Raw genomic sequence first — 24,792 nt, forward strand, 5'->3', positions numbered from 1 at the left:
TTTTTGTGGCGTTTTACGAACTTTTAACTTCTATTCCCCCGACAACAGCAACGACAATGGAAGATGTGTGATATGTGTAGAATAAAATTTATGTTTTTGGGAAAAAAAGGGGAATAAACTTTAGGAAATATACATAATATTAAAATGGGTAATATGTTATTTTGTATCACAATTGTGACAAGATATAGGATTAAGAAAATGACATGCATTTTCAAGATTATTTTTAAAGGGATTCAACGAGATATAGTCGTGGATTTTTACAAAACTTATAATAGTGATTTTTTAATATTTTACGAATAATTTTCTGTGAGTATTTTATGTGGAACCACAGGGACCCAAAAATGTGGTTGATAATGTTATCGAAGACTTTTCGAGAATTTCAAGAAGGACGGACACACCAATAACCTTTTTGGTGGTTTAATATGAATATTTCATCAAGACATTTTTAAAAATATTTAATTTTTGTAAGGGCAGACAGTTTAACGTTCAGGAATTTTTAAAAATAATTTATGAGGATTTTTGAATCATGGAAGATATTTGTGGACTTTTAAAATTTTATAGTTTATGGATATTTGATTTTGGATTTTTAGACTATGAATATTTGAAAATATATTATGACGGCTTCTATGACTTTCATCTTCTATATTTCAAAGAGTAGTGAAATAAACGATAGAAACTTGAAATTTTCCACAAGGGTCAGTCTTGGTGGGTAGGCGTGTGATAATGGGATGATGATAGTACTAAAAGGTTACAAAATGTACTAAAATGTACTAAAATTGAATATTTTATATTCAAAAAACAAAAACAAAAAAAAGCAAGTAAAAAAGCTGTAGTTCAGCAGGGCCGAACTTTGTATACCCTCCACCATTTGGTACAAATTTGCCAAGTTTCAAAAAATAAAATCCGTTAAAGATTCTGTTAAAATCTTAAAAATACCGAATGTAGCCATTATATTGGGGTCTATACGACGACATGGACCTGCATAGGCAACTTTTGTCACAAGCTATTGAAATATTCAAATGCGAAACTTGAAAAAAATCTGTGTATAATGTAGCTAAAATCATCAAAATACCGAATATCGGGGGTCCCGTTATATGGGTGCTATATGAAGACGTGGACCCGCACAGACAATTTTCTGTCATAGGCTGTAGTATTCGTTACGAAATTTAAAAACCAAATTTAAAATAGTTTATTACGAACTTCAAATGCAAAATTTGAAACAATTCCGGTGAATAATGTCTCTAAAATCATCAAAATACCCAATATCGGGAGGTACCGTTATATGGGGGCTATTCGAAAACGTGGATCTGCACAGACAATTTTCCGTCATAGGCTGTAGTATGTAGTTACGAAATTTAAAAACCAAATTTAAAATAGTTCCGGTAAATAATGTCGCTAAAATCATCAAAATACCGAATATCGGGGTTACCGTTATATGGGGGCTACACGAAGACGTGGACCTACATTGCTCATTTTATGTCTTAGGATGTAGTATCCATTACGAACTTCAAATACCAAATTTGAATTTCAAAATTCCGGTAAAAAAATGTCGCTAAAATCATCAAAATACCAAATATCGGGAGGTACCGTACATGGGCCATTTTCAATACCAAAAGTCCTGCAGACATAATATACATTTGAGTAAAATTTTTATCAACCTACTTCATTTCGTTCGGAAGCTAGAGTAATTTCCACAGACGGACAGACATTGAATTTAATGCTGATCAAGAATACTTTGTGGGGTCTAAAATTTATATTTCGAGGTGTTACAAACGGAATGACAAATTTAATATACCCTCCATACTATGGTGGAGGGTATAAAAAGGAGCGAGGTAATATTCTAAAAAAATGGGTATCACTGATTGAGTACAGGATGGAAATATTAAAGTACCGTACAGGATGGAAATATTAAAGTGTTTTTGGATATTCAACTTTAAGGTTACGAAACGGATAGAGTTAATACTTGAAATGGGGTATGAGAATCAAGGTGGGAAAGTAAGTTTGATATATGAAAGTGGTTTTAAAATGCGCAGTAAGTGTGCGAACTGTACTAAATGGTATTGGAATGGAATTTTAAAATTTTGTATTGGGTGGTAGGTTTTTGAAAAAGAGGTGATCTTGGACATTTTTACTACAAGTTCACAAAAAGTACTATATTTGGTACAATTTGCTATTGGATAAAAACATAGGACTTGAAATTTTGTATTAGGTTCATTGTTCTTTCTAGCCTTGACTTGTGGAGGTGGTTTTGGAAGTGTGAATTATATTATAAGAAAAGTATTAAATTGGTTGAAAGCATATTTGAAATATTGAAAATTTGAAAATTTATATTTACATCTTTTTGTTTATATTTTTAAAGTTTTGGTTTAAGGACTAATCGTGGATTTTTGGTGTATTTTTTCAGGGACTATCAGAGCCACTAAAGACGGATTTTTTGAGGAAAAGCAAACAAGTGGTAAAATTTCCTAGAATTATCGTTGACAGCAACCGTAGTTTTTTTTTTCACAATAATTTTTGTGAGCTCTATCATAGCCAAAAACGTGGCTTTCGAAGGTTATTTTTTCAAGGATTATTAGAGACAGCCTGTGTTTTAAATAATGTGGCTTTGTAAGGTTATTTTTCCAAGGATTATCAGAAACAGCCTGTGTTTTAAATAACAACTTTACAACCAAAACCAAAAAGAGTGGATTTTTAAGAATATTATTTCAAGGACTATCAAAGCCACTATATTTTTTTATGGAAAAACCAACAAAGATTTTTTAAAAGATTTCCGATTTCTAAAGACTATTGAAGCCACTCTCAAATCTATAATATTTTTAGTAGGGTTTTAAAGAACTTTTATGGTTATTTTTTTCAGGCGATATTTCAAAAACATTTGTCCACATTTTTATACAGACTTTAAGACAACCACATTGATGTTTTTGAAATATGATATCAGGAATTTAATCATAGGTTTATAATGGATTTCATGGAATATTTTTAGAGACTATCAGGCCTTTTGTGGATAAAATCGACCATTTATATCAACAAATCTTTTTCAGGAGCTATCAGAGCTATAATCAACTGCTTCTGCAATTATTCAAGGGCTATCTTGTCTATACTCCAAACTTATGTTACAACCTTATTTTTTTAGAACTTGATCAATGAACAATTACTTTGGACTTTTTAAAAAAATGAATATTTTAATGGCTACCCTAACTGTTGACCCGGTTTTTGAAGATTTTTTTTTTTGCTGAAAAAGCAGGGTGCAATCTTGGATTTTTAACAATAATTTTATCGTCGATTTTAGATTATTTAACTGAAGACTATTAGGACTATAGTCATGGAGTTTGAAACTTATTTTTTTAACTTTTGATCTGCCATTGGAATTTATAAAATTCTTAACTATAATTAAATCCTAAATACAAACCATTTCCTCCCACATCACTACAAATTGAATACAATTTCTTTATTCAGCATTGTAAAATAGAGAAATTTTCAAAAACCAAAGCACGTATTCCAACTAAATTTAGTTTTATACAATAAAATACAAATTGTTATGAACGTTTAACAATTTCAATTCTCTTTCGTTTTTTTTTTTTTTTTTGGTACACCTTTGTGCAGGTACACTACCGGAAGCTGTTCAGAGAAAATGCAACATGAATGGTAACTTGCAAGGTGGTCGTTGACCATGGAACAATTTAGTTCTCGCCTTAATTTTTGTTGCTTCTGCATCCTTTCACGAGTACGGTTTAACCACAGGATAATAACAATTTGTAAAGTAATGTTAACGTGCTGTTGTTGAGGGCGTTTTCAGCAGAAATTACGGGGGTGCGATTTGTGGCAACTGTTGTAGTGAGAGGGTGGCAGAATGTGGGGATATAAGTTTGGTAGGGATTATAAAAATTAATGGTATCACTGATAACAATTTGGACTTTGGACTTAAATGTCTTCAATAAGAACAGATTTTCGAGATTTCGTTTAGATTTTTCAGAAATATAACCCTTGATATTCCTCAAAAACTCCAAGCAAAAAATGTTAGATTGGTAACGACATTTTTTCCATGAACTTCAGTTTTATAATCTTGGACTTGCCCATAATATTTTTTTAGGAAGTACTATAATGACAATCTGGGCTGCGAGTTTGCGACCATTTTTTATACCCATTTTTTATACCCTACACAACAAGGAAGTCAGGGTATTATGTCTTTGTGCATTTGTTTGTAACAGGCAAAAGGAAACGAGATAGACCCATAGTTTCTTTTGATGAACTGCATAGAATCACATTCTGAATCGATTTATGCATGTCCGTTCGTCTGTCAGTCAGTCTGTCCATGTTTTTTTTTAAACAAAGTACAAGTCGCATTTATAGCCCAATCCAGATGAAATTTTGCACAAGTCATTTGTTTGACCCAAGGACGAACCCTATTGAAATTGGAGATATCCGGTCAAAATTTAGATATAGCTCCCATATATATCTTCGTCCGATTTGCCTTTTATTGTGCAACAGACGTGTAATATCAACCCAAATAGTATGGAATTTTGCACATACGATCATGTTAAGCCTAGAAACAAGTATGTCAAATTCAGTGAAAATCGGTTCAGATATAGCTATAGCTTCCCTATATATTGTTCATCCTACTTGTTATATTTGTCCTCCGCAGACGTAATATACACTCCGTAACAACAATATTCGGGAAAATGTATCGAATACAGGTCAGGAATACCTTTGGCAAATTTAATCAAGATCTGTTCAGATTTAGATATAGCTCCCATATATATCTTCGTCCGATTTTCCTTGTATTGGGCGCCAAAGGTTTAATATTTGCCCAAATGCGATGGAATTTGGCACATTCGACCAAATTGAGCTTAGAAACAAGTATGTCAAATTTGGTAAAAATCGATTCAGATATTGGATTGGATTCGATTGGATATAGCTCCCATATATATCTTTATCCGATTTCAAGTTTTTTATACCCTCCACCATAGTTTAGGTATGTCCGTCCATCTGTGGAAATCGCTCTAGCTTCCGAACGAATGAAGCAGGTTAATAAAATTTTACTGAAACGTGTATCATGTCTGCAGAACTTTTGGTATTGAAAATGGGTCATGTAGGTCCACGTCTTCGTACAGCCCCCATATAAGGGTACATCCCGATATTCACTATTTTGTTGATGTTAGCGATATTATTCACCGGAATTGTTTCAAATTTGGTGTTGAAACTTCGTAATGGATACTAAGACAGAAAATTGCCTGTGCAGGTCCACGTCTTTGTATAACCCCCATATAAGGGTGCCTCCCGATATTCACTATTTTGTTGATGTTAGCGATATTTTTCACCGGAATTGTTTCAAATTTGGTATTTAAAGTTCGTAGTGGATATTACAGCCTATGACAGAACATTGTCTGTGCAGGTCCACGTCTTCGTATAGCCCCCATACAACGGTGCCTCCCTATATTCGGTATTTTAATGATTTTAGCGACATTATTCACCGGAATTGTTTCAAATTTGGTATTTGAAGTTCGTAATGGATACCACCGCCCAAGACAGTAAATTGTCTGTGCAGGTCCAAGTCTTCGTATAGCCCTCATATAACGGTACCTCCCGATATTCGGAATTTTAATGATTTTAGCGACATTATTCATCGAAATTGTTTAAAATTAGGTATTTGAAGTTCGCAATGGGTTCGGCTTTTATTTTTTCAGAGGCTTCTTTCAATTTGATAACAAGAAATAAATATATAAATTCGTTCCAAAATGGCTACCACATTTTGCCTTGACAGTCACGACTGCAGCACAATTTAACACGTCCGCAAAATACACACACAAACACAAGTTCTCTAGTCGTGGTCAGGAATAGCATCAAAAAAAAAAAAAAAAAACTTAAAATAAAAACAAAAAGTATTACCAAAATGTTGGAAAATGGATGGAAAGCGGAGAAAACTACATAATTGGATAGCGAGAAGATTGGTGCACAACGACAAAGCACAAAGACCTGCTCTTTTACGGTAACATAATAAAAATGATGACTTTTAATGGTCGAAAATGCCATTGAAGCTGCTTTTGAGCTTGCCAACGGCTACTACTTTTATGACCTCTTCATGTTACGCACAGACAAAAGGCTAAAAACAAACTATAGCTTAAAAATGTATGTATATAGGAGAATAAATGAAATTTTGTTGTTGTGTAGATGATGGGGGTGGGGTGCGAAGGCGGAAAGGAAAATTTGTCGGAAGTACCCCATAATAGACTTAAATGTTATTATATATATAATTATGGTCCTCCATTTTCCGCCCGTACGGCCATGTAACGTTGCTTCAGTTTTTGTAATTCTTTAAAAGCATTGTTGCAGCAATGCTCCTGGTGTGGCACTATAGAACTGGGTGTGAAAAACAATTTTAATGATTTTGATTTTTTTTTTGCGAAAAAAGGAAGCACTTCCTTTTAATGTTTTGTTCGTAACGGAAACGGAAGTGCAATTAATTATAGTGCCAAAAAATGTGCACACACAAATTACGGTAGGGGAGGAATTCAATTATGAAAGTAGGCAAAAGTAAATTTCGTTCAAATTACTATAAGAAGAAAATTAATTTTTAATGGTCATCAGGGCATTATGTGTGGATGGTTAAAAATGTTTTTCAAGGAGTTTCCATCGCAATAATTACAGATTATTAAATATATAATTCTAAATAATGACAGAACTGTAATCTTCTTAATGGTAAAAATATGTTTTCAAGGAGTTTTATGACAATGATTGCAGATTTTTAAAAATATATTTCAAAATAATCACAATCTTTAAATCTTTTAGACATAACCTGAATTATTAAATTTTTAAATATTTTTAGCCCAATAATAACTGTGTTTATATAAAAATAGTTTTAAAATTTTATTAAGAATCTAAAATATTGAATTTCTAAATTAAACTTTAATCGATTAGCAAGGATATAATCAGGACAATCTGGAAAATTTTAAGAAGGATAGAATCTGAGCTAGAGGCTTATATTAATAGGGTCAAAATCGTGGGTTTTCCAGGGTTGTCCTGGATTTTTCAGGACACTTTCTTTAGAGAAATTAGGCAATAAAATCAAAAGCAAGGTTGGCACTAAAAAATACCAAAGTGTCGATCACCTTTAGCAAGCGCTTTGCCGAGAATGGACCAAAATTCCGCAGAGCAACATTCGGGCAGCGTGTGACGGTTTCTTTGGCCGTTTGAGGCCATAATTCATGCCGAAGGTGACCAATTTGAACAAATCTAAACTTATTCTAAAATTTGATGCCATTTCCGACATTTTTTGCTTGAATTCAATAAAATTAAAAAAAGTAAAACCTATGGCATTTGATTTTGTTGCAGTTTTTTTTTTATCTCACCCTGTATAGGGGTTATAAACGTGAAAATCAAGGTAGCATGTCCAACAATTATCAGTACTAAAAACTAAAACTATTAGATCTGTAAAAATATTTTAAAGTATATTTTTCCGAGGACTAGCAGTGGTCTAATTGTGGATTATTTTAAGAATATCTTATCTTCGAATATTTTTTCGGGAACTAGCAGAGTTATAATTCTGGATTCTCAAAGAACAATTGTCATTTGTCAAGCTCGTCTTGTTTTTTTTTCAAAATATTTTCTCCAAAAATGACAATGAATCCCTTCCACATCGTCTTCCCAAAACCAAAAGGAGAACAACCTGGAATTATTAAAGTGATTTTTTGAAAAGATGAGAGGGTCTATAATTGTTAGATTTACGAATATCCTTTCCAAGACTACCAGAGTCAAATTCATGGATTTTTTAGAAATGTTTTTCATAAAATACTTCCGGGATAATCAGGACTTTTTTAAATATTTTTTTAATTACATTTTTTATATTACATTATCTGGATTCCATTTGATACGGCTAAAGCATGCCTCAACGAAATAAGGGTTTTAGACACTAAGTCTCCTTGGACCAAATCCCTATCAGGATATAAAGTGTCCGTCATCTCGTCCGTCTGTCTATCTGTCTGGCTGGTGCGCCGGATAACTCTCAAAGGGAGTATCCGATTTGATTCAAAAAACAATTATAAAATGTCAAGTTAATTTTACTCAAATGTATATTATTTCTGCAAGACTTTTGGTATTGAAAATGGGCCTTGTAGATCCACGTTTTGGAATAGCCCCACCATAACGATATCTCCCTATATTCGGTACTTTGATGATTTTAGCGAGATTATTAACCGGAATTGTTTCAAATTTGGTATTTAAAACTCGTTGTAGATATTACAGCCTATGACAGAAAATTGTCTGTGCAGGTCCTGTGCAGGTTTTCGTATAGCCCCATATAAGGGTACATCCCGATATTCACTATTTTGATGATTTTAGCGACATTATCCACCGGAATTTTTTCAAATTTGGTATTTGGAGTTCGTAATGGATACTACAGCCTAAGACAGTAAATTGTCTGTGCAAGTCCACGTCTTCGTATAGCCCTCATATAACGATACCTCCCGATATTCGGTATTTTGATAATTTTAGCGACATAATTCATCGAAATTGTTTAAAATTAGGTATTTGAAGTTCGCAATGGATAAAATAAATTATTATTATTATTTTTTTATTTATTTTATTTTTTTGTTGAAAATTGCTAAATTTGTTCCAAACGCTGGAGGGTATTCAAAATTCGGCCCGGCCGAACTTACAGATTTTTTATTTTTATTGGTTTTTTTTTTTTTTTTTTTTTTTTTTGAATAAGCGGTAAATATTGAAATGAAACCTCTTTGGCTAGACGTATATTTGGTTTTAGAACGTAATTACCATATGACAATTTTCACCGCATTGATTGCCAATACCTTCAGTAGAGACTTGTCTAAGGGTATTGAACTCTTTTTTTGGGATGATAAACTATACATGAAACAATTCGAAATAGGGTGTATTCGGTTTTCAATTTGATAACAGGAAATAAATATATAAATTCGTTTTTTTCATGGTACTACATTTTTCCCAAAATGGCTACCACGGATAACTCTCAAAGGGAGTATCCGATTTAATTCAAAAAACAATTATAAAATGTCAAGTCCGATTGTCTTCAAATTACACAGATCACATGGTCTGGTGTTAAGATGGAATATATAAAAATTATAATTGAGTCAATGCTAGGTCAGGTGCGAGAATGAACAATATCGGTCCACTCCATGAAGTACCTCACCCACAAAGGGTCAAAATGTTAAATAACTACAACTCTTATAAAATGTGATGTGAGAGTCCGATTTTCTTCAAATGTCACACATCCCAATATTCTTATTTATCCAAGGTCTGGTATTAAGATGGAATACATCGGTCAATTTCTTCCGATTCGCCTCAGTTCTCGGTCTGGTGCATACATGGATAATATCGGTCCACTCCATCAAATGCTCAAATGGTCAAAATTTTGAATAATTATAACTCTTATAAAATGTGATATAAGTATCCGATTGTGTTAAAATCTCACAAATCCGGTATCACCCCACAAAAAAAAAAAAAAAAAAAAAATATATATATATATATATATATATATATATATATATATATATATATATATATATATATATATATATATATATATATATATATATATATAGAAATGTTCGATTTTTTTATTTATTTATTTAATAATTTAATTTATTTTTTAATAATAAATAAATTTATTAATAAATTTATTATTTTTTTAATTTATTTAATTATTTATTTATTTATTTATTTATTTATTTTTTTTTTTTGTAATTTAGCCCCTACTTATATTTTTATCTATATTAGATTAAGTATGAAAATCGAATACTTTGCTCGGCTATGTCTAGTAACTCACTCACATTTTAACACTTCCTAAAAATCATCACATATCTCATAAAAACTGAAGGAAACCACCAATATAGTCCAAATCTGGCACATCACAATTTTTATATCATATTTATTTTGGACCGAATGAACAATATTGAACAATATTGGCCAATTCCTTTGGAACCTATTGCACAGATGTTCAACAATTTGAATAATCGTAACACAAGACAAAATATGTTTTAAAAATCGAGCATTGGCTGAGGGTATACATCTGTCGGCAAACCCGAGCTTAAAAATGTCTTAGGTTTTTCAGAAAAAGTTCCAGTTTTTTAATATAATATTAAAGTTACTACTGAATTCTATTAAAATATTTTCAATGATAATAAGCGCTTGTACTTAAATTTAGGAACACATTGAAGTTTTTTTTTTATTTTTTAAATAAAGGTTTTACCAACACTTCAAAATAAATAAGAAAATAAAAAAAAATCCAACTAATCACATTTTTTATAAGGGTGCGTATGAAAATTTTCAGCACTCATACGACAGAGTATACCCCTTGCACAATGATTTTTAAATAATATATTTTTTAGCTGTATGTCTTACCTTTCTTGCACTTCTTTTGGATAGTTCGTGTTTGATCACAGGCTGGATCGCCCTTCTTCAATGTCAGCGTTCTTGAGCGTGTATTAGTCTTTGTGTCACATTCAGTCCATGGATTCTTGCCATACCGACAGGAAAGTCCTAGTTTTAGAAGAGAAAAAATAATTAATGAAAAAATTGTGCAACATTAAAAAAATATAGTTATTTAGGCTATTAAACATTCATTTCTAGCACCATAACTAAATGTAAAGAATTGTAGATTATGAGATTTCTTTTTTTTTTTGGTTTAAAAATTTCCATTTCTTATTTCAATCATAAAATAAGGAAAAATCTTTTCGATATGTGACCCTAAACCTATCCCAACAATCTTGTAAATTAATTTGATACATTTTTTTTTTTTTTGTTAAACTAAATAAAGATAAAATGTTACTTTCACGCTTTGACAATTTTTCAGAAGAGTTCTTAGAAATAACATCCATCTAATGAAATACCTTTTACTACAACATTTAAACACTTAACCCGCAGCCCCCTTCCACGTGGATTTATTTCGCATTTTCCATTTATACTTTATTCAGTAACCTTTATCCATTCTAACCTTTGATTTGCTTTGTAAATATTTAAATTGCTATTTCCTCATTTCCATTTTACCACTTATTTCTTATTTGTTTTAATGCTCTTCCTTCTTCTTTATCGTCTTCTTGTCAAATGCAAACATTGACTATATCTTAATGTCGACTCTATTGCTAGACGATGAGCAAGTGAGTGTGTGTAAGTGCTCCCACTATGAGATGCGACATCCGTATTCAATATGATTAAGTGACACAGTGTTTCGATACTGGCAGAAAGTAAAAAAATCAAAAAAATATGAAAGAAATCTGATATTTTGTCGCCACAATTCGAGGGAAAATGACACATTCTTGTAGTTATACATCTTTCAGCTTCAATGTAAGACTTTTATAATGCAAAATTTCAGGACAAGAATAAGGACATTTAACACAATTTCTGAGACACCCCCTCCTTTGTATTGTGAAAAACATATCTGGTAATTTTATCCATTTTTTTCCTTTTGATGATCAAAACAACACCTCTTATTGGGAACCCCTTTGTTTTGCCATATAAAAACTTTAATTTGATTGATGAGGGACTCCTCTCAATTTATAACTAACTTATGATTTTTCGTGCTAGTGGTGGACGTGGAATTCTTTACCCCAAAAATATAATTTGCTTGAGTTTCGTCGTCAAGGCAGATTTATAAAAAATTCAACAGCAAAAAAAAAAAAAATGATAAGTATTCAAAACAATTTCAAACAAAGTAGTCTGTGCAAAGTAGTCCAAAAAAAAATCAAATCTTTTTTTTTAAGTCCTCCTGATTTTTTTTTTTTTTTTTTTAATTTGTTAAAGATTTTTAAGGCCAAAAATAAAAAAAAACATATTTTTTATATTTTTTTAAGGACCATATTGAGAGGACTTTTCTTGCGACAATCTGAACAAATCTCCTGGGGCCTTTGAAGTTTTCCAGCCAAAATTATTGGATTTTTTGATGGGCTTCTTGAAAAAAAAAAAATGATCGACTTTATATAATTTTTATTTATTTGCTTTGTTTTTAAATTTATTTATAATCTTAAATGGTAATAAATATTTCAAAACTAAATAAACAATTTTTGAAATTATGGAAATTAGTTTAGAAAAAAAGAACGATATTTTAAGAAACTTTTAAAACTTTAAACTTTAAGAAACCAGGATCCACTGATTTTTTTTTTTTTTTTTTTGGAAAATTGCCTTTCAACCTGTTAAAAAATCATAGATTTTTAATAAAAAATGTCCATGGACATTTTTACAGGAACTTTATTTAGAAAAAAATTTCCAGGATAAATTTTGAAAGAACATTTTGAAAGATTTGGGCGTTTCAAATCGTTTACAAATTTTCTTTATCAAAAATCTTGTTAAAATTTCCTGGTTAAAGTTGTGGATTTTTTAAGAACTTTTATGTAAAATATTAGGGTTTTTTTTTCAAGACATTTTTATTGTTATTTGTTAATAAAATAAGAAAACTACACAAGGACCTAATGACAAAAAATCGTGGGTATTTAAAATATTTCTTTGCCAAAAATCTTAGTTTTTTTTCAAGTAAAAAATCATGAATTGTTTAAATATTTTTCATGGCCAAAAAAGGTAAGTTTTTTGGTAATTTCAGCATAGACTTCATGTCCAAAATTTGCGGATGTAGTAAAAATAAGTCATAGATTTTTTCAAAAACCGAAAAAAATGAGTTTATGCTTAAAAAAAAGTAGGAACAATTTCGAAAAGAATTTCCGAGGATGTAAAATATTTGCCCAGGTTTTACATTTAATGAAGATGATCTAGAAAAAAATGTGTTTTCTTTTCAGGGACATCGCAGTAAAAATGCATTTTTATCCATGACTTTAAGTTTTGAAAGGTAAGAAATGTTTTTAAGAAGTTTTATGAAGGGCTATTTTTTCATAACCTTGTATTTTGTAATAAAACGATAGTACATATTCCCCTAATAAAATTAGTGATTTTATAGGAATATTTTTATGGAAATTTGTAAAGAACTTAAATAGATTTAAAAAAATTGCAATCTTTTCAAATTAAAACTATGATTTTTTAATTTAATTTTTTATTTAATTTTTGAATTTTTAATGCCAACATACATTTTTAGAACCAAAATTCGTGATAAAAAACCAGTAAGAAAAGATAATTGTCGATTACCACACTATAAATATTTAGTAGTCCCACGTAGTAAATAAACGCTCATATTAGCAATGCAGGTGTTAACTGCGTATTAAGACTTTAGAGCGGTTTTAATTTGAACAAGTAAAAAAACTGTAAGTTCGGCCGGGCCGAATTTTCAATACCCTCCACCAATTAAATACGTTAAAAATTCTGTTAAAATCTTAAAAATACCGAATAAAGCTGTAATATTAGGGTCTATACGAAGACATGGACCTACATAGGTAACATTTGTCATAAGCCATTACAATATAAAAATGCGAAACTTGAAACAAATCGGTAATACTGCAATTAAAATCATAAAAATAGCGAATATCGGGAGGGACCGAAGACCGAATACGAAGACGTGGACCTGCACAGACAATTTTCTTTCATAGGCTGTAGTATTCATTACGAACTTCAAATACCAAATTTGAAACAATTCCGGTGAAAAATGTAGCTAAAATTATTAAAATACCGAATATCGGGAGGTACCGTTATATGGGGGCTATACGAAGACGTGGACCTGCACAGACAATTTTCTGCCTTAGACTGCAGTATCCATTACGAACTCCAAATACCAAATTTGAAACAATTCCGGTGAATGATGTCGCTAAATTCATCCAAAATATCGAATATCGGGAGGTACTGTTATATGGGGGCTGTACGAAGACGTGGACCTTCACAGACAATTTTCTGTCATAGGCTGTAGTATCAATCATGAACTTTAAATACCAAATTTGAAACAATTCCGGTGAGTAATGTCGCTAAAATCACCAAAATACCGAAAATAGGGAGGTACCGTTATATAGGGACCATACGAAGACGTGGACCTACATAGTCCATTTTCAATACCAAAAGTCCTGCAGACATAACATACATTTGAGTAAAATTCTATCAATCTACTTCAATTCGTTCGGAAGCTAGAGTGATTTCTAAATCCACGAATTTCATGCTGATCAAGAATATATATATATATATATATATACTTTGTTGGGTCTAAAATGTGTATTTCGAGGTGTTACAAACGGAATGACAAACTTAATGTACCCTTCATACTATGGTGGAAGGTATAAAACGGTTAAAACTAACCTATGGAAGCTATATCCTAATCGATTTCCATTAAACTTGACTGAGGCAAATTAGGGTTGTGTGACCTCTCGAACCAAATATCGCTGCTATGAAACGCAGTAAATACATATGGGATACCTATCAAAATCTGAACCGATCTCGACAAAACTTGGAAAAGGTAGTTTTATGTTTCTTGTGTTGGAAATCTTTGTTATTGAGTGTATTGAGTACGGATTTGGGTGAAGCTATAGCAGCGAAATTCAACACACTTGATTCTAGACTAAATTCGTAATCTTTGCCAAAAATCATTTCGACTAATATTACACATTTGGCGAGCAATACACATCAAATTAAAAGAAAGATATATATATATATGGGAGCTATCTGAACCGATCTCGAAAACAATTACATTTCTGAGCTGTATTTGATATCTGGTACCAAATAGCATTTTTGTGGAATGCATATTACGAATGAGGGATACTTAAAAACCAAATCGGATGAAACATATATATGGGAGCTATATTCATATTTGAAGCGATTTTCACCGAATTTTTAACACTCGCTTCTTGGCTGAATTAGGTCATAAGTGCCGAAATGCATTCTATTTGGTGCACAATAAACGCCAAATCGTTCTTCCAAATCGAATTCCAAGATGAATTCGATTTGGTGTGCCGAAATCCACTGCATTTGGACGAATAATACACAAAAATTAAAATTCGTCCCTGGGCCAAAAATGATTTGTGGATAATTCACTCTCAATCAGACAATAAATGCGACCTGTACTTTCTTTACAAAAAATACATGGACAGACTAACAGATCGACAGTCATGCAAGAAGATCATCAAAGGTTTTACATTTAATGATGATTTTCTGGAAATAATGTGAAAATGTGAATAAATGCAAATTTCTGATATTAATGGATTTTTAAGAATAATTTTGAAGGTAGTTGTTTGTCGATTTAATTAAAATTGAATCATATTTTCGATTTTGTGGGTAAGGATTTTAAGGACTTCCCAGTCGACAAATCTTGAACTGTTAATTATATGAATACTTTCAAAAAATTCGTTAAAAACACTCGAATACTTTTGTTCTTAAGTATTAACTTTCAATTGTTTATATAAATTCTAGAACCTTTTTCAAAATCCGCAACACTGTAGCATTTCCCAAGACGACATGCACTTTTCTCTACATATATATTTATCTACATCTACAACTTAGCTAAGGCTTGTGATTATTTATTTATTCGCCCGTCGTGTTGGTTTTTATTTTCTTTTTTTTTTTTCTTTTATTTTTCATTCCTTCTCTCAAAGCTGCTGAATGCCAGCAGTGGAATACAGTCATTCTCGTACATGACAAGCCAAGAGCCCCCCCAGGGGTGCCAACTACCCTCGATTGCATTGAAAAGTGAATTGGGTGCGGTTTTGAGTGGGTGATACACATAAATATATAAAAATACACATAAGTATGTATGTCTGTGCGAATGTGTGTGTGTTCGTACTTACCATCGTTCTTTGTGCCACGTTCATTGCGTATTAATATCTCGTGATCATCTTCCTCCCAGATTTCACCCTGCGATGCTGTTGTCGGCTGTGTCTGTTCGCCAACTGGCAGAGCCAGTGGTGTCTCTTGGACTTCTGTTGTGGCACACGCCAAATGTGGCAGCATTGACAAGGAGGCCAATGCCACCGCCATTATTGTGCACACCAACGACGACGACGACGACGATGATGATGAGACAACTTGATTATGGTGGCGGTAATGTTTCATTTTTTCTGTTTTTGTTGGGTTTTTGCTGTGTTAGTTCGGTTCGGTTCGGTTCTGTGCTCAGACTACACTTCGTTGTGCTCGACCGACTGTGAAGAGATGCGACAACGCCGACGACGATGAATGGAAATTGCAAACGATGACGATGACGATTTAGGGCGACTGTTCGTGATGCTGATGAACTGGTGCAGATTTCAATGGAAATGGTTCAAATAGCGGTGGTGATGGTTTTGGTGCTGCTTAGCCCTTGAGTCCTTTTGACAGCTTCTCAACAAAGTTCTGGAAATAAACCAAAAATTTGCGTGCTGTGAGACAAGTTGTTGGCCAAAATGCTAGTAGAGAACGTATGTATATGTGAATATTAGTGAGTGTTAATGTGATAATATTAGTGTGAGTACTGAAGTAGTTGCCCAGTGTATTTGAAAATTTGGTTTTGGATTCGTTGTAATCTTGTGGTGTGGTGCCCAAAAATTTATTGCAAAGAATTTGTTTTTCGAGTGCAGGATAACGCGGAGCTGAAAGCATATAATAAGTAAATATAAATTAATTTAGGAATTAAAAAGACCTATAAACTTTTTTCTAATAGAAAACAAGTAAGAAAAGGCTACAGTCGAGCGGGGCCGACCGTTGAATACCCTACAACACTATAAAAAACGACACAGTTTACATAGGCGAGATACTCAAAAGAATTGCACAAGATATTGTGACAAATAATAAAAGAAAACCATCAGGTTTCGTTCTCTAATTTTCGAATAATAGCAACTTAAACTAATTTGCTCATTTCCAATTTATTCTGGAACCAATATTTCCCAAAGACCCATAATCTCTCAGAAGTGGCAAAAGATTAACATTTATTATTGGTTTTTGACTATATGAGATACAGACATTTGACTATATTCTTCAACGAAATCAGCGTTAACGAAATAGTCAGAAGTGTGTCTTTCCTGTATTTGTGAATTCTCCAAGAAGTCACTGGAATGGATATTTTGGTATTTTGTCTACAAAAGTTGGCAAAATATTTCACACATTGAATATTTTTGGATGGCCATCCAAAACTGCTTGGCTTTTGCAATGTCCGGTAACCCCCATTCAAATGTGCCTGAGTATCGGGCGATAATTACGACCTGCTGACAATTTTGCAGTTTTTGGTCCATTTCAACCCCTAAATATATGGCGATCATCTCCAAAAAGAGTGGGCATCTATTCTGACCCTCATCTTATCCCCATGCAAAATTTCGTAAGGATCGGGCCATAAATGCGATCTGTATATGATATCCTGATATCCTAACTACTTAGTTTTGTTAGCTGTAGAAATATTACCAAATGTTTAATTCAAAATGAAAATATGCCAAAAATATGACAAAATTGAAAAAATATGAGAAAATTTTACAAAATCAATGTTTTCATCTTTAGAGAGATATTTTTATCCGCTTTTTTAGACGTTTTTTCTTTCCTGCCAAGAGGCCATTCTGAATTAATGAGAACTGTCGAAATCAGTTCAGCCGTTCTCGACATATAAGAGATCTTTCAAGCATATCTTCTTTGATAGACATCGCACATATTTTGCTATATATTCGATTTGTTGGATCTTAACATCAATGTAAAGATCAGAAGTAACCTTGTCATGGCTTTATGATTTCGCCGAGATTTAAAATATTCGCGGTTTGATGAAAAATTTTGAATTTTTTTCAATACAAAAGATATTGTCTATTTTACCCGCTAAATATTATCCGATGACCACCCAAATTGGTAGGCTTCTTCCCCTCCCTAAACTCCAGCTACATGCGAAATTCCGCGTCGATTGGTCTATAATTGCGACCTGTATAGCTTCTGCAAAATCCGACATTTTTTCAGTATTTGGTCCATTTCAACCCCTAAAAATTTGGCGATCATCTCCAAAAGCAATAGGGTTCTATTCTGCTCCAAGCCCCACCTACATTCTAAATTTCGTGAAGATCGGACCATAATTGCGACCTGTAGAGTGATTACAAATTAACATGGACAGACGGACAGACGGACGGACGGACATACATAGCTAGATCGACTCAGCTCGGCTAGCTAGGAAGATCCATATATACTTTCCTATATGGGAAATCAATATTTCGAGGTGTTACATAAATTCTGGCCCAATCAAACTTATAATACCCCCAACACATAGTGTTGTAGGGTATAATTATAATACCCCCAACACATAGTGTTGTAGGGTATAAACATTGAATAAGAATACACAATTACAATTAATACTAGAATAGCCTTAAATGGGTAATGTATCAGTCGATTTTGCCGACAGATGTACACCCTCAGCCAGTGTTCGATTATTAAAATATGTTTTGACTTCTGTTATGATTATTTAAATTGTTGACCCTCCATGGAGTGGGTTCCAAAGGAATGGGCCAATACTGATCTAAATAAATATGATATAAATATTGCGACGTGTCGGATTGGGACAATATTGGTTACATCCTTCATTTCATATGAAATATGTGATAATTTTTAGAAAATGTTAAAATGTGCGTCAGGTACCAGATATTGTCGACGGACGCATTTCATTTTCATACTTCATCTAATACAGATACAACAAGTTAAAAAGTACAAATCGGTTTTGCCGACAGACGTACACACTCAGCCAATGTTCGATTAATTAAAAAAAATTTGAATTCTGTTATGAATATTCAAACAGTTAACCTTCTATGGAGTGGGCTCTGAAGTGAAGCGGATTTAAATAAATGTGATAGAAATATTGTGACGTGCCAGGTTTGGACTTCCCTTCACTTTACATGACACATGTGATAATTTTTAGAAAATGTTAACACATGCGTAAGATACCAGATATAGTCGACCGAAGTATTCCATTTTTATACCCTCCACCATAGTATGGAGGGTATATTAAGTTTATCACTCCGTTGGTAACACCTCGAAATACACATTTTAGACCCCACAAAGTATATATATTCTTATTAAGCATAAAATTCTATGTCGATTTAGCGATGTCCGTCCGTCTATCCGTCTGCCCGTCTGTGGAAATCACACTAGCTTCCGAACGAATTGAAGTAGATTGGTAAAATTTTGCCCAAATGTATGTTATGTATGCAGGACTTTTGGTATTGAAAATGGGCCATGTAGGTCCACGTGTTGGTATAGTCCCCATATAATGGTACCTCCCGATATTCGGTACTTTGATGATTTTAGCTACATTATTCACCGGAATAGTTTCAAATTTGGTATTTGAAGTTCGTAATGGATACTACAGCCTATGATGGAAAATTGTCTGTGCAGGTCCACGTCTTCGTATAGCCCCCCATATAACTGTACCTCCCCATATTCGGTATTTTAATGATTTTAGGGACATTTTTCACCAGAATTGTTTCAAATTTGATATTAGAAGTTCGTAATGGATACTACAGCCTACGACAGAAAATTGTCTGTGCAGGTCCACGTCTTCGTAGAGCCCCCTTATAACTGTACCTCCCGATATTCGGTATTTTAATGATTTTATGGACATTTTTCACCAAAATTGTTTCGAATTTGGTATTTGAAGTTCATAATGGACACTACAGCCTTAGACAGAAAATTGTCTGTGCAGGTCCACCTCTTCGTAAAGCCCCCATATAACGGTGCCTCCCGATATTCGGTAATTTAATGATTATAGGGACATTTGCACCAGAATTGTTTCAAATTTGATATTTGAAGTTCGTAATGGATACTACAGCCTATGATGGAAAATTGTCTGTGCAGGTCCACCTCTTCGTAAAGCCCCCATATAACAGTACCTCCCGATATTCGGTATTTTGATGATTTTAGGGACATTTTTCACCAGAATTGTTTCAAATTTGATATTTGAAGTTCGTAATGGATACTACAACCTACGACAGAAAATTGTCTGTGTAGGTCCACGTCTTCGTATAGCCCCCGTATAACGGTACCTCCCGATATTCGGTATTTTGATTTTATCGACATTATAACCGATTTTTTTTTAAATTTCGCATTTGAATATTGTAATGGCTTATGACAAATGTTTCCTACGCAGGTTCATTTCGTCGTATAGACCCTAATATAATAGCTAATTCCGGTATATTTAAGATATTAACAGAATTTTTAACGGATTTTATTGTTTTTGAGAATTGCCAAATTCGTTCCAAATGGTGGAGGGTTTTCAAAGTTCGGCCCGGCCGAACTTACAGCTTTATTACTTGTCATACTTCATCTTGTGTTGATGGAAATATTGAGATGTACCAAGTCTGGAATGGAATCGGATATTAAATTCGCTTTTTATGAGTTTCATGAATATTGTAAATGTGGACCCCTTTGGGTATGAATGAGGGTGACTGGACCCATATATCCCATCTTCACACCAGGCCTTGGCTTAATAAAAATATTGTGATTTGTGTAATTTGAAGACAACAGGGCTCTTACGTCACAATTTATAATCGTTTTGGTTATTCAAACTTTGTGGGGGAGGTACCAAAAGGAGTGTACCGATATATCCCATCTTCAAACCCGACCTTCCCTTAATAGAAGTTTTGTGATGTGTGTAATTTGAAGAGAACCGGATGTTTATTTCGGATTTTATGTAGGGAAGGTATCAGAAGGAGTGGTGCGATCTCTACCATGTCTATAATATACCTTGTGGTGCCAAGTCTGCATGGAATCGAGTATTAGTTTCGCATTTTATGGGCTTCGTGGTTATTCAAAATTTTGACCCTTTGTGGGGGAGATACCCGGTGGAGTGGCCTGATTTTTCCATCTTCACACCAGACCTTGGGTTAATAAAAATAATGCGATGTGTGTAATTTGAAGATAATCGGACCCTACATCACATTTTATAAGAGTTATAATTATTCAAAATTTTGACCCTTTGTGGGGGAGGTACTTGATGGAGTGGGCCGATATTGTCTATTTTCGAACCTTACCTAGCTCTGATATAAATATTAGGATTTGCAAAGTTGGAGCAAAATCGGAGAATACTTTCCCTTTCTGTTCAAAAAAATATTCATCAAAATGTTGAGCCTTTATGGGGGGGGGGGGTGTATTAGGAGGTAATGTCCGATCCCGACCATCTTCATAACAGATCTCATGTTTATGGAAATATTGAGATGTACTAAGTCTGAATGGAATCGGATATTAATTTCGCGTTTTATGAGCTTCATGGGTACTCAAAATGTTGACCTTTTGTGGGAGAGGAACAAAAAAGAGGTGATATATCCCATAATCACACCAGACCTTGGGTTAATAAAAATTTGCTTATGTGTGTAATTTGAACCTGACCTAGCACCGATGCAAATATTAGCATTTCCAAAGTTAAAGCAAAAATCGGAGTATACTTTCCCTTTCTGTGCAGTAAAATATTCTTTTGAAAATTTCCACCTTTAGTGGGGGAGTAACCAGCAGGAGTGGGCCAATATTGCCCATCTCCGAATTCGATCTAAGTTTGACAAGAATATTACGATGTACCAAGTTTGGTTCAAATCGGATACTCTCTTCGAGAATTACCTTGCTCACCAGTCAGATAGACAGACGGACGGACGGACGTCGCTAGATCGACTCCAAATGCCCTGAAGCGGATTTAGTTCAAGGAAACGTAGGCTCTAAAATCATTATTTCGATGAGGCACGTTTTGGCCGTATCAAATGATATATACAGGGTTGCCCATATTCGACGGACCCATCTGACAACTCCATAACTTTTGACAGAGATGTCACATCGCTTAATGACATACCGCGTTTGAATCGTCAGTCCAAGCCGATTTTGACCATGAACCAATACACGCCACGCGAGCGTGAAATTTACATTCAACAGAAGAAGTCAATTGCGAAAACTCAACGTACTTTTAAAACATTAAAAAATGTGAGAAGTGCGCCTTCTAAGAACACCATTAAGCGTTTATATGAACAATTTTCGACTGGTAAGGCTCTTTCTAATCCGAAGAGGCCATATAAAAGTCGAGCAAGGCGATCGGCCGAGAATATCGCTGCCGTACGAGCCAGTGTTGAGAAGTCCCCAAGAACATCCCAAAAACGTCATTCTCAGCAGTTGGGCATGGCTCGGTCCACTTTACAATGGATTATTCGCATTGATTTGCATTTGTTCCCGTACAAAATTCAATTGACGCAAAGAATGTTGCCTGCGGACAAGCCTTGTCGATTGGAATGGGCTCTAAGGGCCCAAATGTCCGTCGAATATGGGCAACCATTTACCGTCTCTAGACATATGCCTGAGAGTAAAAACAATTAGGTTATGGTTAATTTTTGATGAGTGAAATATTTCTAAAAAGTGTTAATTTTTTTTGAAACTGGCTTAAAATCGCAGTTTTGCATCCAGGTATGTAAAAAACTAAAAACATTTTCATTTCTGTACATGTTGCACTTTTCTCTTTAATTCTCCAATTGAAAAAAACCAAATCCCTTTTGGCCAATTTATTTTACGCTCTGTTTGCTTTAACATTGTATTTATGATTGTGTTTATTTAAGGCACTAACACACACATATGAAACAGCAGAACGATTTTCAAGTTTGAGTTTACTTGTTTGTGTGCGAATGTGTGTAGTTTTTTTACATCCTGTTGTTGTTGTTCTTTTATCTTTATTATAATTGTTGTTGGCTATGTGAGATAACTTAGTTTAACCATAAACCCCAAAGGAGAAAAAACAACAGATATGGGGTGAAAATTTTATAAAAACAAAAAACAGATCATAACTCAAACAAACCGGAAATAGTGTTGAGGTTTATAATAAAGTTATGCCGACAATAACAACAATGAGCTGAAAGATTTTGTTATGCTTGTCTTTGTTATTTAACTTTACAAGCTGTTAGTTGGGTTTATCTTAAAGAAGAAGAAAAAAAAAACGAAAGAAATATTTTGTTTTAATTTATTTCATTATTTATGCAAGTATTTGCTTTGTGGCCATAAGACAAATAAAGATTTTGTTTGCTTTCTTATCTTTTGTTTGTGAAGAGAAATAATAAAAATAAGAAAAAAAATGTATTTCCTTACTCATCCTTTGGAATTATCATCAATCATACATAAGATGCTAATTGAGTTGAGGTGGAAGTGTAAAGAAATTATTGAAGAGATAGAGAAGGAATCAAAGGATACATGGGGACACCAGATTATGTAAGCCGATTATATCAATCTGAATAATATAAACATGTTATACATATATTAATATATGTATATCATATATTAATATTTATATTACATGTTGTGGAAAAAGTTGACCTGTTAAGATTTAGTTATTGTTTCCTGATTGTTAGAGTTTGGTTATTAAAAGAGTAATTTTTTATGTTTTCGATTTTACTCCACAAATATCGATTACATTCGGTAATAATTTTCAGTATTTTTTTATACAATCAGCCAAATGGCTACAGAGGGTAAATATCATTTGATACGGTCTAAACGTGCCTAGTCAAAATAACGGTTTTAGACCCTAGGTCTCTTTGGACCAAATCCATTTCAGAACATTTGGAGTCGATCTAGCGGCGTACGTCCGTCTGTCTGTCTGACTGATGCGCACGATAACTCTCGAAGGGAGAATCCAATTTGGTCCAAACTTGGTACATCGTAATTTTTTTTGTCAAACTTATATCGAGTCCGGAGATAGACAATATCGGTCCACTTCTTCTGGTACGAAAACCGAAATTTTCAAAAAAAAAATATTTTCTGCACAGAAAGAGAAACGATAATCCGATTTTTCTCCAACTTTGCAAATTCTAATATTTGCATCAGTGCCAGGTCAGATGCGAAAATGAATAATATCTGTCAACTCCTTCTGATACCTCCCCCAAAAAGGTCGAGAATTTCAAAGAAAATATTATATTGCACAGAAAGAGAATGAATGATGAATATATGCGTCAGTGCTAGGTCAGGTGTGAAAATGGACAATATCGGTCCACTCCATTAAGTACATCCCCCACAGAGGGTCAAAATTTTGAATAATTACAACTCTCATAAAATGTGATGTAAGGGTCTAATTTTCTTCAAATTTCACACATCCCAATATTTATATTAACCAAAGATCTGGTGTTAAGATTGAATATATCGGTCCACTCCTTCTGATACCTCCCCCACAAATGCATGAAATTTTCAAGAAAAAATATATATATTTTGCACAGAAAGAGAAACGATAATCCAAGTTTTCGCCAACTTTGCAAATCTTACTATTTGCATCAGTGCTATGTCTGGAAAATGGACAATATCGGACCACTTCTTCTGGTACCTTCCCCACAAACGCTCAAAATTTTGATATCCATGAAGCTCATAAAAAGCAAAATGAATATCCGATTCCATTCCAGACATAATACATATCAATATTTCCATCAACACAAGATCTGTTGTAATGAGCTGTACATATCGCAATATTCCATTAGGCAAATACTGAAAAATGAGCTCGGGGTAAAGGCATTGAAATTCCAAAAAGTGCAAGAACTTACACCGCAACAGAAATAAAATAGTCTTCGCTTCGCTTGGCCGAAAGTGGTGAACTGCCGAATTTGGTTTTCTATGATGAGAAAACACTAGTTGCCCAGCAGTTTTTAAACAAAGAAAATGATAGTGTTTACTTGCCAATGAAGTCAGCTGAAAATGTGCAACTTCGCTTGGCCACCAGAACTCAAGCGTCAGCCATGGTGAATCGACCGTGACATCAGAATAAGTGCGCACAATGGTCACCAAAATCTCCGGATACCAATCCGTTGGACTATTGTGTCTGGAGTATTTTGGAAAGTAAGGTTGGCAATAAAAAATGCCAGTGTCGATTACCTCAATCAAGCGCTTCGCCGGGAATGGGCCAAAATATCGCAGAGTAACATTTGGGCAGCGTGTGAATGTTTCATTGGCGGTTTGAAGGCCATAATTCGTACCAAAGGT

The 24,792-nt window shown here is 33.6% G+C and overlaps 1 protein-coding gene across 2 annotated transcripts in view; it reads right to left on the reverse strand.

Moving 5' to 3' along the window:
* Positions 1-24,792, reverse strand: part of LOC101894754 (uncharacterized) — a 69,829-nt gene that overhangs the window by 25,820 nt on the left and 19,217 nt on the right. For both annotated transcript variants that reach the window (XM_059126380.1, XM_020036146.2), the window contains exons 2-3: positions 15,669-16,209; positions 10,369-10,506 (exon numbers count right to left, since the gene is read on the reverse strand). In XM_059126380.1, coding sequence (XP_058982363.1) covers positions 10,369-10,506; positions 15,669-15,933 — 403 coding nt within the window. In that variant the 5' untranslated portion in view covers positions 15,934-16,209. The remainder of the gene's footprint in view (positions 1-10,368; positions 10,507-15,668; positions 16,210-24,792) is intronic.

The sequence above is a fragment of the Musca domestica genome, unplaced genomic scaffold (genome assembly GCF_030504385.1).
Source record: "Musca domestica strain aabys unplaced genomic scaffold, Musca_domestica.polishedcontigs.V.1.1 38, whole genome shotgun sequence".
NCBI classification, from domain to species: Eukaryota; Metazoa; Arthropoda; class Insecta; order Diptera; family Muscidae; genus Musca; species Musca domestica.